The sequence below is a fragment of the Chiloscyllium plagiosum genome, unplaced genomic scaffold, assembly GCF_037043375.1.
Source record: "Chiloscyllium plagiosum isolate Xiang-an unplaced genomic scaffold, Cpla_swu_hap1 HiC_scaffold_3, whole genome shotgun sequence".
In the NCBI taxonomy this organism is placed as follows: domain Eukaryota; kingdom Metazoa; phylum Chordata; class Chondrichthyes; order Orectolobiformes; family Hemiscylliidae; genus Chiloscyllium; species Chiloscyllium plagiosum.
Genome location: NW_028270141.1, coordinates 157,495,829 through 157,511,372, shown reverse-complemented (window position 1 = coordinate 157,511,372; position 15,544 = coordinate 157,495,829). Strand labels below are relative to the sequence as shown.

At 51.9% G+C, this 15,544-nt stretch overlaps 1 protein-coding gene across 7 annotated transcripts in view; it reads left to right on the top strand.

Moving 5' to 3' along the window:
• aars2 (alanyl-tRNA synthetase 2, mitochondrial (putative)) overlaps positions 1-15,544 on the top strand; it is a 113,752-nt gene that overhangs the window by 44,443 nt on the left and 53,765 nt on the right. For 6 of the 7 annotated variants that reach the window (XR_015755074.1, XR_015755073.1, XR_015755075.1 and 3 more), the window contains 4 exons: positions 1,688-1,828; positions 7,044-7,181; positions 10,731-10,834; positions 11,239-11,347. Coding sequence is in view for 4 of the 7 variants with exons in the window: in XM_087984613.1 (XP_087840739.1) it covers positions 1,688-1,828; positions 7,044-7,181; positions 10,731-10,834; positions 11,239-11,347 (492 nt within the window). In the remaining 3 variants the exon portion in view is untranslated. Of the gene's footprint in view, positions 1-1,687; positions 1,829-7,043; positions 7,182-10,730; positions 10,835-11,238; positions 11,348-12,262; positions 12,397-15,544 lie in introns of all 7 variants that reach the window. The other variant, XM_043687379.2, reaches the window with a different exon arrangement.

The window sequence follows — 15,544 nt, the reverse complement described above, 5'->3', positions numbered from 1 at the left end:
CCTTTCGCATTTCCAATGCCCCTCCTCCAAGTCCCTCCTCCCTACCTTTTATCTTAGCCTGCTGGACACACTTTTCTCAATCCTGAAGAAGGGCTTATGCCCGAAACGTCGATTCTTCTGCTCCTTGGATGCTGCCTGACCTGCAGCGCTTTTCCAGCAACACATTTTCAGCTCTGATCTCCAGCATCTGCAGTCCTCACTTTCTCCCCTCAAAGATCAGCAAGGCGGCCTTTGTGTGGAGCCGCAGAAAATGAATATTTTGCATCAGTATTTTATGTGGGAACGGATATGGAAGATATAGACTGTAGGGAAATAGATGGTGACATATTGCAAAATGTCCAGATTTCAGAGGAGGGAATGCTGGATGTCTTGAAATGGTTAAAGATGGATAAATCCCCAGGACCTGATCAGGTGTACCCGAGAATTCTGTGGGAAGCTAGGGAAGTGATTGCAGGGCCTCTGGCTGAGATACCTGTATCATCGATAGTCACAGGTGAGGTGCCGGAAGACTGGAGGAATGCAAACATGGTGCCACTGTTTAAGAAGGGCAGTAAAGACAAGCCAGGAAACTATAGACCGGTGAGTCTGACCTCGGTAGTGGGCAAGTTGTTGGAGGGAATCCTGAGGGAGAGGATGTACATATATTTGCAAAGGCAAGGACTGATTCGGGATAGTCAACATGGCTTTCTGCGTGGCAAATCATGTCTCACAGACTTGATTGAGTTTTTTGAAGAAGTAACAAAGACTGATGAGGGCAGAGCAGTAGCTGTGATCTATATGGACTTCAGTAAGGCGTCGGAGGCTGAGGGGTGACCTTATAGAGGTTTACAAAATTATGAGGGGCATGGGTAGGATAAATAGAGTCTTTTCCCTGTGGTTGGGGAGTCCAGAACTAGAGGGCATAGGTTTAGGGTGAGAGGGGAAAGATATAAAAGAGACCTAAGAGGCAACCTTTTCACGCAGAGGGTGGTACGTGTATGGAATGAGCTGCCAGAGGATGTGGTGGAGGCTGGTACAATTGCAACATTTAAGAGGCATTTGGATGGGTATATGAATAGGAAGGGTTTGGAGGGATATGTGCCGGGTGCTGGCAGGTAGGACTAGATTGGGTTGGGATTCTGGTCGGCATGGACGGATTGGACCGAAGGGTCTGTTTCCATGCTGTACATCTCTATGACTCTATGAGAAAGTTATTGGCCACTTACTGCAATGTACTGGACCATTGATTGGTGTTCTGGGTGCCCCTGTTATTATGTACTGTAGCTTGTGGTGCTTTTTGTCTGTTCATTCTTATGATGTGGATGATAGTAGCTGGGCCAGTGTTTACTGCCCATCTTTAATTGCTCTGGAGACAATGCTGATGAGCTGTCTTGTTGAGCCCTTTCACATGGTAATGAACAATCAAACACATTTCTACGGTCTGGGGTTCCATAGGTCAGACCATGTAAGGGTGGCAGATTTCCTTCCCTAAAGGACATAGGTTAACCAAACAGGTTTTATACCATGATTTGATAGTTTCATGATTATTCAGGTTAGGTTTTTTTATTCCAGATTTATTAACCTCCTCCAGTAGCCACTGTGGTATTTGAACTCATGATTCCACAGTCCACTGGGTGATTAGACCCGTAACGTAACCACTGTGCCGCTATTTGACTGTCATGCTGTTTTTTTTCTGGTACTTTCCAAGGGTCACCGTCTAGCCTGCATGGTGAAACACACGGCTACTCATCTGCTGAACTATGCCTTGCGCTGTGTGCTGGGAGATGAGACTGAGCAGAGAGGATCACACATCACAGCTGATCGACTGCGCTTTGACTACAGTATCAAGGTAGGAATCACTTTTGCTGTCTCCACTGTCTGCATGGTGTTGTGCTGCATCTGACCTCAGAGTGAAGGGCTCCAGCCCGAAATGTTGATTTTCCTGCTCCTCGGATGCTGCCTGACCTGCTCTGCTTTTCCAGCGACACACTCTCATCACTGAGTGTCCCACCTCCTGATTTTGAAAACCTCTAACAAAATTTCCTATCAATCTTCTCCTCTCGAAGGAAAACAGTCCCACCTTCTCCAATCTATCAATGTAATTGAAGTTCTGTTTGGTCCAACCAATTAATTGCAGGGTTAAGCTGCCTCTGAGGCCTCCTCCATCATTTTTCATTCATATCGACCATTCTAGTTCTCTTTTCCCTTCTCCATTATGTACTCTCTCCTCAATCTATCCATGACTGTATTGGTGGGAGTGGCCACTGCACAGTCCTTGTGGAGACAGGCGTCCAGGATGTTGGAGGATGCCATCCATCGTGTTGTATGACAGCAGCACCTTAGTAAATGGGAGAGACTTCGAACAAACATAATGACTCAAAACCATGCATCCGTGAAGTGTTGTTGGCCACCAGCAGGAGAATTTTACTCCAACACAATCTGTAACCTTATGGTTCAGCATATCTCCAGTCGACCATTACCATAAAACCAGGAGATTAGCCCTAGCTCGGTGAAGCTTACAGGAGGGAGTGCTAAATGCAGGAGTTTGTTGATAATGTTATCACGTGGCATTTCCGCAACAATACCTACTCACTGCCCTCCAGTTTGGACAGAGCAGCCATCATAATCCTGACTTGTGCTCTGTCCACCCCATTGTGGACAGGCTAGGGAGTTAGGATGTGTATTACTCACTGCAGGATTCCTTGTCTCTGATCTCTCGCAGCCACAGTATTTGGCTAAACCAGTTCAGTTTCTGTTCAATGATAAGCCTCAGGATGTTGATAGTGGGATTCAGTGGTGATAATTTGTCAAGGGGCAGATTGTCTCTTATTGGAAAAGATCATTGCCTGACACTTGTGTGGAGCATTTGTTCCTTGCCACTTTTCAGTCCAAGCCTGGCTGTTGTCCAAGTCATGCTTAACATAGAACATAGAAGAATACAGCGCAGTACAGGCCCTTCGGCCCTCGATGTTGCGCCGATCCAAGCCCACCTAACCTACGCTAGCCCACTATCCTCCGTATGCCTATCCAATGCCCGCTTAAATGCCCATAATGAGGGAGAGTCCACCACTGCTACTGGCAGGGCATTCCATGAACTCACGACTCGCTGAGTAAAGAACCTACCCCTAACATCTGCCCTATACCTACCCCCCATTAATTTAAAGCTATGCCCCCTTGTAATAGCTGACTCCATACGTGGAAAAAGATTCTCACTATCGACCCTATCTAAACCCCTAATCATCTTGTACACCTCTATCAAGTCACCCCTAAACCTTCTTTTCTCCAATGAAAACAACCCCAAGTGCCTCAGCCTTTCCTCATACGATCTTTCTACCATACCAGGCAACATCCTGGTAAACCTCCTCTGCACCCATTCCAGTGCCTCCACATCCTTCCTATAATATGGCGACCAAAACTGCACACAATACTCCAGATGCGGCCGCACCAGTCTTATCCAACTGCAACATGACCTCAGTACTCCGGAACTCAATTCCTCTACCAATAAAAGCCAGTACGCCATATGCCTTCTTCACCGCACTATTTACCTGGGTGGCAACTTTCAAAGGTCTGTGTACATGGACACCAAGATCCCTCTGCTCATCCACACTACCAAGTATCCGACCATTAGCCCAGTACCCCATCTTTTTATTACTCTTACCAAAGTGAATCACCTCACACTTAGCTACATTGAACTCCATTTGCCAACTTTCTGCCCAGCTCTGCAGCTTATCTATATCCCGCTGTAACCTGCCACATCCTTCCTCACTGTCAACAACTCCTCCGACTTTCGTATCATCCGCAAACTTGCTCACCCAACCTTCTAGCCCCTCCTCCAGGTCATTTATAAAAATGACAAACAGCAATGGTCCCAAAACAGATCCTTGCGGAACACCGCTAGTGACGGCACTCCAAGATGAACCTTTGCCATCAACTACTACCCTCTGTCTTCTTCCAGCCAGCCAACTCCTAATCCAAACTTCCAACTCACCCTCAATGCCATACCTCCGTATTTTTTGCAGTAGTCTACCATGGGGAACCTTATCAAACGCCTTACTAAAATCCATATACACCACATCTACCGCTTTCCCCTCGTCCACCTCCTTAGTCACCTTCTCAAAGAATTCAATAAGGTTTGTGAGGCACGACCTGCCCTTCACAAAACCATGCTGACTATCCTTGATCACATTATTCCTATCCAGATGTTCATAAATCCTATCCCTTACAATTCTCTCTAAGACTTTGCCCACAACAGAAGTGAGACTCACCGGCCTATAGTTACTAGGGTTATCCCTACTCCCCTTCTTGAACAAGGGAACCACATTTGCCAGCCTCCAATCTTCTGGCACTACTCCTGTAGACAACGAGGACATAAAAATCAAGGCCAATGGCTCTGCAATCTCCTCCCTTGCTTCCCAGAGAATCCTAGGATAAATGCCATCAGGCCCAGGGGACTTATCTATTTTCACCCTTTCCAGAATTTCCAACACCTCTTCTCTACATACCTCAACAGTGGACATGGACTGCTTCAATATCTGAGGAATCGCAAATACTGCTGAACATTGTGCAATCATCAGCGAAAATTTTCAGTTCTGAACTTTTGATGAACAGTAGGTCATTGATGAAGTGACTGAAGATGTTGGACCAAGGACAGTTTCCTAAGGAACTGGTGACTAACCTTGAATGACCACAATCATTTTCATATGTGCCAAGTATTACTCCAAGCAGCAGGTTTCCTCTGATTCCCATTGACTTCTGTTTTGACACTCCTTTGAATGTGGCTTTGATGTCAATCAGTCTTTCCTTACTTCTGGAATTCAGCTGTTTTGTCCATGTTTGAACCAAGGTGATCAGGACCAGAGTGGCCCTGGAAGATCCCAAACTGGATGTCACTGAGCAGGTACTGCTTGGTAAGACACCGTCCATCACTTTACTGATAATCAAGACCATAAGACATAGGAGCAAAAATTAGACCATTCAGCCCATCGAATCTGCTTCTCCATTCAGTCATGGTTAATAAGTTTCTCAACCCCATTCTCCCGCTTTCTCCCCATAACCTTGACCCCCTTGATATTCAAGAACTTATCTCTCTCAATCTTAAATATACTCAATGACCTGGCCTCCACATCTTTCTGTGACAGTGAATTCCATTGATTCACCGTCCTCTGGCTGAGGAAGCTTCTCCTTATCTCAGTTCTAAAAGGTCTTCCCTTTACTCTAAGGCTGTGCCCTCAGGGCCTATTCTCTCCAACCAATGGAAGCATCTTTCCAGTATCTACTCTGTATTCAGGCCATTCAGTATTCTGTTTGTTTCAATTAGATCACACTCATCTTTCTAAGCTCTATTGAGTATAACCGGGAGTCCTCAATAATTCCTCATATGTTAAGCTTTTCATTCCTGGGACCATTCTCGTGAACCTCCTGAACTCACTCCGGGCCAGTACATCCTTCCTGAGATATGGGGGCCAAAACTGTGCATAATACTCCAAATGTGGTCTGACCAGAGCCTTGCAGAGCCTCAGAAGTACATTCCTTCAAAATAAATGCCACAATTGCATTTGTCTTTCTAACTACTGACTCAACCTGAAAGTGTACTTTGAGAGAATCTTGGACTAGACTGATGGGGTGGTATTTGGCCGAGTTGGATTTAACCCTCCTATGTGATGCACTTGGGCAACTTGTCTCATTGTCAGGTAGATGCCAGTGTTGTAACTGTACTGAAATAGCTTGACTAAAGGCGAGTGGCGGGTTCTGGAGCACAGGTCTTGAGTCCTATTGCTGGGATATTGTCAGGGCCCAGAGCTTAGACCTGATCTGTTGGTTGTGAGATCGCTTGGCTCTGTCTATCATTTACTGTGTGCCAATAGTCTTGATTTGTAACTTTTTCAGATTGACACCTTATCTGTATGTCTGTCTGGTTCTGGCTTGCTGTCCTGCACTCACTGCTGAGCCAGGATTGATCTCCTGGCTTGATGGCAGTGGTAGACTGAGGGATATGCAAGGCCATGAGGTTTTGTTGATGGCCCACAGCACCTCATGGATGCTTAGTGTTGAGTTGTTAGATCTGTCCAAAGTCTGTCCTATTTAGCACGGTGATAGTGCCACACAGCACAATGGAGGGTATTCTCAATGTGAAGGTGGGACCTCATCTTCACATGGACTGTGCGGTGGTCACTCTTATTGATACTGTCATGGATCGATGCATCTGCACCTAGCAGATTAGTAAGGATGAGGGAAGTGTGTTTCTCCCTCATGTTCTTGCCCGCACCACCTGGTGCAGATCCAGTCTCGAACTCTGATCAATTTTGGAATCAACCAACACAGTTATTGGTGATTAAACAGTGTCCCCTTTAGTAGTGAACACCAAAGCCACCTACATAGAGTACCCCTGTGTGTCCTGTTGCTCTAAGTGTTCTTCAACATAGAAAAGCACAGGTTCATCAGCCAAGGGAGGGCAGTACATTGTAATCTGTAGCAGGTTTAGTGGGCGGCACGGTGGCACAGTGGTTAGCACTGCTGCGTCACAGCGACAGAGACCCGGATTCAATTCCCGCCTCAGGCGACTGACTGTGTGGAGTTTGCACGTTCTCCCCGTGTCTGCGTGGGTTTCCTCCGGGTGCTCCAGTTTCCTCCCACAGTCCAAAGATGTGCAGATCAGGTGAATTGGCCATGCTAAATTGCCCGTAGTGTTAGGTAAGGGGTAAATGTAGGGGTATGGGTGGGTTGCGGTATGGACTTGTTGGGCCGAAGGGCCTGTTTCCACATTGTAAGTAATCTACAAAAAAAGGTTTCCTTCCTCATGTTTAACCTGATGATATGAGACTTTGGGAGAAGTAGAGTCAATATACCATTTTGCTCTCATGTCTGCTGGGTCTGTCCTTCCAGTAGGACAAGACATGTCCAGCTATGTGGATAGTGGTGGATTGTAAACTATGTCAGGCCGTTGATTGACTGTAAGCTCTTCTGGTTTTGGTACGAGTTGACTGTAACGGTGTGCTGCTATATGTGTTGAATGTGCTCAGGTCCTGGTTCAGTTGAATGCATTGCCTTTTTTGATTCTGCTGTAGACTCCAGTCACTGGGCAGCAGCTAGAGACAGTGGAGCAGATTGTGCGAGATGTGATCTGTCGTGATGAGAGTGTATACACAGCAGAGGTCCCGTTAAATCAAGTCAACTGCATCAAAAGACTTCGGAGTATCGATGAGGTACAAAAGCAGCCATTTAAAATCAACCTCTCCTTCCACCCTTTTCGGTTGCCTAGAATTCCCTCCTGAGAGTATCAGATATTGCAAAGTAGATCGAAGGAGCATCCATTTCAACAGAGCTTTGTCGGAGGAGGGTCCATTAGTGCGGAGCACCCTGGGAGGAGGGTCCGTTAGAGCGGAGCTCCCTGGGAGGAGGGTCCGTTAGAGCGGAGCTCCCTGGGAGGAGGGTCCGTTAGAGCGGAGCTCCCTGGGAGGAGGGTCCGTTAGAGCGGAGCTCCCTGGGAGGAGGGTCCGTTAGTGCGGAGCTCCCTGGGAGGAGGGTCCGTTAGAGCGGAGCTCCCTGGGAGGAGGGTCCGTTAGTGCGGAGCTCCCTGGGAGGAGGGTCCGTTAGAGCGGAGCTCCCTCGGAGGAGGGTCCGTTAGAGCGGAGCTCCCTGGGAGGAGGGTCCGTTAGTGCGGAGCTCCCTGGGAGGAGGGTCCGTTAGAGCGGAGCTCCCTGGGAGGAGGGTCCGTTAGTGCGGAGCTCCCTGGGAGGAGGGTCCGTTAGAGCGGAGCTCCCTCGGAGGAGGGTCCGTTAGAGCGGAGCTCCCTGGGAGGAGGGTCCGTTAGAGCGGAGCTCCCTGGGAGGAGGGTCCGTTAGAGCGGAGCTCCCTGGGAGGAGGGTCCGTTAGAGCGGAGCTCCCTGGGAGGAGGGTCCGTTAGAGCGGAGCTCCCTCGGAGGAGGGTCCGTTAGAGCGGAGCTCCCTGAGAGGAGGGTCCGTTAGAGCGGAGCCCCCTCGGAGGAGGGTCCGTTAGAGCGGAGCTCCCTCGGAGGAGGGTCCGTTAGAGCGGAGCTCCCTCGGAGGAGGGTCCGTTAGAGCGGAGCTCCCTGAGAGGAGGGTCCGTTAGAGCGGAGCCCCCTCGGAGGAGGGTCCGTTAGTACAGAGCTTCCTGGGAGGGGGGTCCGTTAGTGCGGAGCCCCCTCGGAGGAGGGTCCGTTAGAGCGGAGCTCCCTCGGAGGAGGGTCCGTTAGTGCGGAGCTCCCTGGGAGGAGGGTCCGTTAGTACGGAGCTCCCTGGGAGGAGGGTCCGTTAGAGCGGAGCTCCCTGGGAGGAGGGTCCGTTAGAGCGGAGCTCCCTGGGAGGAGGGTCCGTTAGTGCACAGCTCCCTCGGAGGAGGGTCCGTTAGTGCGGAGCTCCCTGGGAGGAGGGTCCGTTAGAGCGGAGCTCCCTCGGAGGAGGGTCCGTTAGAGCGGAGCTCCCTCGGAGGAGGGTCCGTTAGAGCGGAGCTCCCTGGGAGGAGGGTCCGTTAGAGCGGAGCTCCCTGGGAGGAGGGTCCGTTAGAGCGGAGCTCCCTGGGAGGAGGGTCCGTTAGAGCGGAGCTCCCTGGGAGGAGGGTCCGTTAGAGCGGAGCTCCCTCGGAGGAGGGTCCGTTAGAGCGGAGCTCCCTGAGAGGAGGGTCCGTTAGAGCGGAGCCCCCTCGGAGGAGGGTCCGTTAGAGCGGAGCTCCCTCGGAGGAGGGTCCGTTAGAGCGGAGCTCCCTCGGAGGAGGGTCCGTTAGAGCGGAGCTCCCTGAGAGGAGGGTCCGTTAGAGCGGAGCCCCCTCGGAGGAGGGTCCGTTAGTACAGAGCTTCCTGGGAGGGGGGTCCGTTAGTGCGGAGCCCCCTCGGAGGAGGGTCCGTTAGAGCGGAGCTCCCTCGGAGGAGGGTCCGTTAGTGCGGAGCTCCCTGGGAGGAGGGTCCGTTAGTACGGAGCTCCCTGGGAGGAGGGTCCGTTAGAGCGGAGCTCCCTGGGAGGAGGGTCCGTTAGAGCGGAGCTCCCTGGGAGGAGGGTCCGTTAGTGCACAGCTCCCTCGGAGGAGGGTCCGTTAGTGCGGAGCTCCCTGGGAGGAGGGTCCGTTAGAGCGGAGCTCCCTCGGAGGAGGGTCCGTTAGAGCGGAGCTCCCTCGGAGGAGGGTCCGTTAGAGCGGAGCTCCCTGGGAGGAGGGTCCGTTAGAGCGGAGCTCCCTGGGAGGAGGGTCCGTTAGAGCGGAGCTCCCTGGGAGGAGGGTCCGTTAGAGCGGAGCTCCCTCGGAGGAGGGTCCGTTAGTACAGAGCTCCCTGGGAGGAGGGTCCGTTAGAGCGGAGCTCCCTGGGAGGAGGGTCCGTTAGAGCGGAGCTCCCTGGGAGGAGGGTCCGTTAGAGCGGAGCTCCCTGGGAGGAGGGTCCGTTAGAGCGGAGCTCCCTGGGAGGAGGGTCCGTTAGTACGGAGCTCCCTCGGAGGAGGGTCCGTTAGAGCGGAGCTCCCTGGGAGGAGGGTCCGTTAGTACGGAGCTCCCTCGGAGGAGGGTCCGTTAGTACGGAGCTCCCTCGGAGGAGGGTCCGTTAGTACGGAGCTCCCTCGGAGGAGGGTCCGTTAGTACGGAGCTCCCTCGGAGGAGGGTCCGTTAGTACGGAGCTCCCTCGGAGGAGGGTCCGTTAGTGCAGAGCTCCCTCGGAGGAGGGTCCGTTAGAGCGGAGCTCCCTCGGAGGAGGGTCCGTTAGTACGGAGCTCTCTCGGAGGGGCGTCCGCTAGTGCTTCCCCCTTCTGAATTTCCATTATGAGATGAAGAAGTGACAGCATTTACCTATTTTAACGTATTAGAATTGTGATTTTCTCCAGAGATGGCTGGAGGCAGACGGCTCATCTGGAAGACCCCGTTTTGTCAGCTTTAGCAGGAGCCGCTGCACAATGCAGGAGGTTCAGAAGCTTCTGGAAATATAATCATGTGATCAGCCTTTGTCATTTTGAGTCCATTTTTAACTTAAGTAGATCTTTAGCACAGAAATCTAGCATGTTATACGTTTTCTTTGAGATTTGTCTTCATTCCTTCTATCCATGGCACCTCGTACCCTGTTTGAGTCCATTTGTTCAGGTCTGTTCTTCTGACAAGTCAGTCTGCGTTGTATTATTGTTGAAGAAAACCCTGGGCAGTCAGACTTTGACCATTAGCAGACTTTTTTACATGGCCATGGGCAGTATGCAATGCCTCTCAGAGAGAGAGAGACATGCGTAGTCCAAAGTAATACGAAATGCTGCAGGTTCTATAGTACTTTAGGCAGGAGCTGACCATTAATTACATAACCTCAGGAGGTCACAGGACCAAGCAAAGCCAGCACCGACTGTTACCGATGTTGCCTACATTTTGCAAGCCTACATGAATGAGTATTATCGCATACCACAGATATACATGGCACAGGAACAGATAGATAAGATAATTAGCTATGCGTCCATCTATGAAAGCAGAACTATATCTGGGGTCCAGGGAGAACCTGGGAGCACGGCCCACAACACAGCTGCAAGGTCATTTTACGCAAAACAATTTATTACCTTCTGTTTGAAAACAACATTTTAGCAATTTGTTTCTAATTTTATGAGAAAACTGCTTCCAGGCAAGCGTGGCTAGATTTTACACTCAGTTATCTGTGTGCATGCTTATAATTTCATTTGAAATGGAGGTTGATTGGATGAGGAGGTATCGGATTAAGGGACATGGTTTTCTGTGGAATGGTTTCCTATAATTGAGAGCTGATAGATTTGCTTTACTCTGCCAGGTTTATCCGGATCCTGTGCGTGTGGTGTCAGTTGGGCTGCCTGTCAATCAGTTACTGCATTCAAATAACAAACAGCACACTTCTGTGGAACTCTGCTGTGGGACGTGAGTAGCACATTCCTGAGCTGGGTCGGTGGGGGGGGAGCTTTATTTCAATCTAACCCCATGCTTTACATGTTCTGGGAGTTTTCGATGGGGATAGTGTCAAGGAAGTTTTACTTTGTATCTGACCCTATATTTTACCTGTCCTGTTTGGTTTAAGGGGTCAGCAGAGAGAGAGCCTGACTCTGCAACTAACCCCATTGCTTTCTATGATATAATTGATGGGTTCGTGTCAAGAGAGCTGTGGTTTAAATTTAAGAGAACAGGAAGTTTTACTTTGTGTTTAAAAGAGTAGAGGAAGCTTTATTCTATATGTAACCCCTTGCTGTACCTGTTGCACAATGCTTGAAAGAACAGTAAAGATGAAGATGTACTCTCAAACTGTTTGCTCAAACATCTTTGTGCAGGCATTTGCTGCGGACAGGTATGATCCAGGACCTTGTGATTGTATCAGAGCGGCAGCTGGGGAAGGGCATCAGCAGAATACTTGCTGTTACAGGAGAGGACGCCAAGGAGGTGAGCCGTTATCGCTGGGAATGCCACTGAGTGAGAGCTGCACACCGATTAGGAGGATAGTGTTTTGCAGATATATAAATAATACTTCGTCATACAGCATTGAAATAGACCCTTCAGCCTAACTTGGCCATGCCAACCCAGTTTCCTTAAATGAACTAATCCCATTGTCTGCATTTGGCCCACATACCTCTCTACCTTTCCTATCCTTGTACCTGTCCAAATAGCTTTTAAATGTTGTAATTATACTCACCTCTACCACTTCTCGCAGCTTGTTCCATATACGCACCACCCTCTGTGTGAAAACGTCCCTCTGGTCCCTTTTAAATATTTCCTCTCTCACCATAAATCTATGCCCTCCAGTTTGGACTTCCCTACCCTGGGCTATTTCCCCAGTCTTATCCTCTAATGGACCACTGTTCATTCTTGCCACTTTCGCATTTATATACAAAGTAAAACTTCTACTGTTTGTTATTGCAGTCCATACTCATTTACTCTCATATTCCAGTTTCACCCTATTTTTAAAATCATGTGCTAGTTTCTACAACTTTCTCAAGTTGCTTGCCTACTCCTAATATTATCAGTTTTGTATGCCCTTTCTTCCAATTTGATACCATCTGTAACTTCCTTAGTTAGCTACGAATGGTGAATCCTCCTTCTAACATTCTTACCTCTCTATAGAATCAATCTCTGTTGAGAGTTATGAAGTAAGTGGTCAAACATCTACAACCATCTTACCCTTTAAACTATTTTCTCTGTCCACTCATTAGCCAAATCAGCCTCTCTGCTTTTTAATTGCCTTTTTCTAAGTTTAAAAACTAGTTTCAGACCCAGGTTTTTTCTCTCGAACAGAATATGAAATTCATCAAATCCAAGGTGATCATTTTCTATGAAATCATTAATATTATTTTGTTACAGATTACAATGTACCCTGATAGGTTCAGAATAGGCTGTTGGCAGATTGGGCTAGAAACTGTCCGGGATACACTCTGGGTTGTTCATCCACCAGTCAATCTGTCTTTGTCAATTTGATTTGTCCAATCTGAATAAAGGTTAGTTTTGCTCCATTAGCAGTTATTGGTTCTCCTTTAGCTATTCCTTTGTCTGCCCAGCTATTTTTCTGTCTGTCTCCTTGTCTCGCTCTCGCTCGTTCTCTCTCTGGCTCGCTCTCTCTCTGTGGCTCGCTCGCTCTCTCTCTGTGGCTCGCGCTCTCTCTCTCTGTGGCGCTCGCTCTCTCCCTCTGTGGCGCTCGCTCTCTCCCTCTGTGGCGCTCGTTCTCTCCCTCTGTGGCGCTCGCGCTCTCCCTCTCTGTGGCGCTCGCGCTCTCCCTCTCTTTGGCGCTCGCGCTCTCCCTCTCTTTGGCGCTCGCGCTCTCCCTCTCTGTGGCGCTCGCGCTCTCCCTCTCTGTGGCGCTCGCGCTCTCCCTCTCTGTGGCGCTCGCTCTCTCTCTCTCCCTCTCTGTGGCGCTCGCTCTCTCTCTCTCCCTCTCTGTGGCGCTCGCCCTCTCTCTCTCCCTCTCTGTGGCGCTCGCTCTCTCTCTCTCTCTCTCTGTGGCGCTCGCTCTCTCTCTCTCTCTCTCTCTCTGTGGCGCTCGCTCTCTCTCTCTCTCTCTCTCTCTGGCGCGCTCTCTCTCTCTCTCTCTCTGGCGCTCGCTCTCTCTCTCTCTCTGGCGCTCGCTCTCTCTCTCTGGCGCTCGCTCTCTCTCTCTCAGGCGCTCGCTCTCTCTCTCTCTGGCGCTCGCTCTCTCTCTCTGGCGCTCGCTCTCTCTCTCTGGCGCTCGCTCTCTCTCTCTGGCGCTCGCTCTCTCTCTCTGGCGCTCGCTCTCTCTCTCTGGCGCTCGCTCTCTCTGGCGCTCGCTCTCTCTCTCTGGCGCTCGCTCTCTCTCTCTCTCTGGCGCTCGCTCTCTCTCTCTCTCTCTCTCTGGCGCTCGCTCTCTCTCTCTCTCTCGGTGTGTTCGCTCTCTCTCGGTGTGTTCGCTCTCTCTCGGTGTGTTCGCTCTCTCGGTGTGTTCGCTCTCTCTCGGTGTGTTCGCTCTCTCTCGGTGTGTTCGCGCTCTCTCGGTGTGTTCGCGCTCTCTCGGTGTGTTCGCGCTCTCTCGGTGTGTTCGCGCTCTCTCGGTGTGTTCGCTCTCTCTCGGTGTGTTCGCTCTCTCTCGGTGTGTTCGCTCTCTCTCGGTGTGTTCGCTCTCTCTCGGTGTGTTCGCGCTCTCTCGGTGTGTTCGCGCTCTCTCGGTGTGTTCGCGCTCTCTCGGTGTGTTCGCGCTCTCTCGGTGTGTTCGCGCTCTCTCGGTGTGTTCGCGCTCTCTCGGTGTGTTCGCGCTCTCTCGGTGTGTTCGCGCTCTCTCGGTGTGTTCGCGCTCTCTCGGTGTGTTCGCGCTCTCTCGGTGTGTTCGCGCTCTCTCGGTGTGTTCGCGCTCTCTCGGTGTGTTCGCGCTCTCTCGGTGTGTTCGCGCTCTCTCGGTGTGTTCGCGCTCTCTCGGTGTGTTCGCGCTCTCTCGGTGTGTTCGCGCTCTCTCGGTGTGTTCGCGCTCTCTCGGTGTGTTCGCGCTCTCTCGGTGTGTTCGCGCTCTCTCGGTGTGTTCGCGCTCTCTCGGTGTGTTCGCGCTCTCTCGGTGTGTTCGCGCTCTCTCGGTGTGTTCGCGCTCTCTCGGTGTGTTCGCGCTCTCTCGGTGTGTTCGCGCTCTCTCGGTGTGTTCGCGCTCTCTCGGTGTGTTCGCGCTCTCTCGGTGTGTTCGCGCTCTCTCGGTGTGTTCGCGCTCTCTCGGTGTGTTCGCGCTCTCTCGGTGTGTTCGCGCTCTCTCGGTGTGTTCGCGCTCTCTCGGTGTGTTCGCGCTCTCTCGGTGTGTTCGCGCTCTCTCGGTGTGTTCGCGCTCTCTCGGTGTGTTCGCGCTCTCTCGGTGTGTTCGCGCTCTCTCGGTGTGTTCGCGCTCTCTCGGTGTGTTCGCGCTCTCTCGGTGTGTTCGCGCTCTCTCGGTGTGTTCGCGCTCTCTCGGTGTGTTCGCGCTCTCTCGGTGTGTTCGCGCTCTCTCGGTGTGTTCGCGCTCTCTCGGTGTGTTCGCGCTCTCTCGGTGTGTTCGCGCTCTCTCGGTGTGTTCGCGCTCTCTCGGTGTGTTCGCGCTCTCTCGGTGTGTTCGCGCTCTCTCGGTGTGTTCGCGCTCTCTCGGTGTGTTCGCGCTCTCTCGGTGTGTTCGCGCTCTCTCGGTGTGTTCGCGCTCTCTCGGTGTGTTCGCGCTCTCTCGGTGTGTTCGCGCTCTCTCGGTGTGTTCGCGCTCTCTCGGTGTGTTCGCGCTCTCTCGGTGTGTTCGCGCTCTCTCGGTGTGTTCGCGCTCTCTCGGTGTGTTCGCGCTCTCTCGGTGTGTTCGCGCTCTCTCGGTGTGTTCGCGCTCTCTCGGTGTGTTCGCTCGCTCTCGGTGTGTTCGCTCTCTCTCGGTGTGTTCGCTCTCTCTCGGTGTGTTCGCGCTCTCTCGGTGTGTTCGCGCTCTCTCGGTGTGTTCGCGCTCTCTCGGTGTGTTCGCGCTCTCTCGGTGTGTTCGCGCTCTCTCGGTGTGTTCGCGCTCTCTCGGTGTGTTCGCGCTCTCTCGGTGTGTTCGCGCTCTCTCGGTGTGTTCGCGCTCTCTCGGTGTGTTCGCGCTCTCTCGGTGTGTTCGCGCACTCTCGGTGTGTTCGCGCTCTCTCGGTGTGTTCGCGCTCTCTCGGTGTGTTCGCGCTCTCTCGGTGTGTTCGCGCTCTCTCGGTGTGTTCGCGCTCTCTCGGTGTGTTCGCGCTCTCTCGGTGTGTTCGCGCTCTCTCGGTGTGTTCGCGCTCTCTCGGTGTGTTCGCGCTCTCTCGGTGTGTTCGCGCTCTCTCGGTGTGTTGGCGCTCTCTCGGTGTGTTGGCGCTCTCTCGGTGTGTTCGCTCGCTCTCGGTGTGTTCGCTCGCTCTCGGTGTGTTCGCTCGCTCTCGGTGTGTTCGCTCGCTCTCGGTGTGTTCGCTCGCTCTCGGTGTGTTCGCTCGCTCTCGGTGTGTTCGCTCGCTCTCGGTGTGTTCGCTCGCTCTCGGTGTGTTCGCTCGCTCTCGGTGTGTTCGCTCGCTCTCGGTGTGTTCGCTCGCTCTCGGTGTGTTCGCTCGCTCTCGGTGTGTTCGCTCGCTCTCGGTGTGTTCGCTCGCTCTCGGTGTGTTCGCTCGCTCTCGGTGTGTTCGCTCGCTCTCGGTGTGTTCGCTC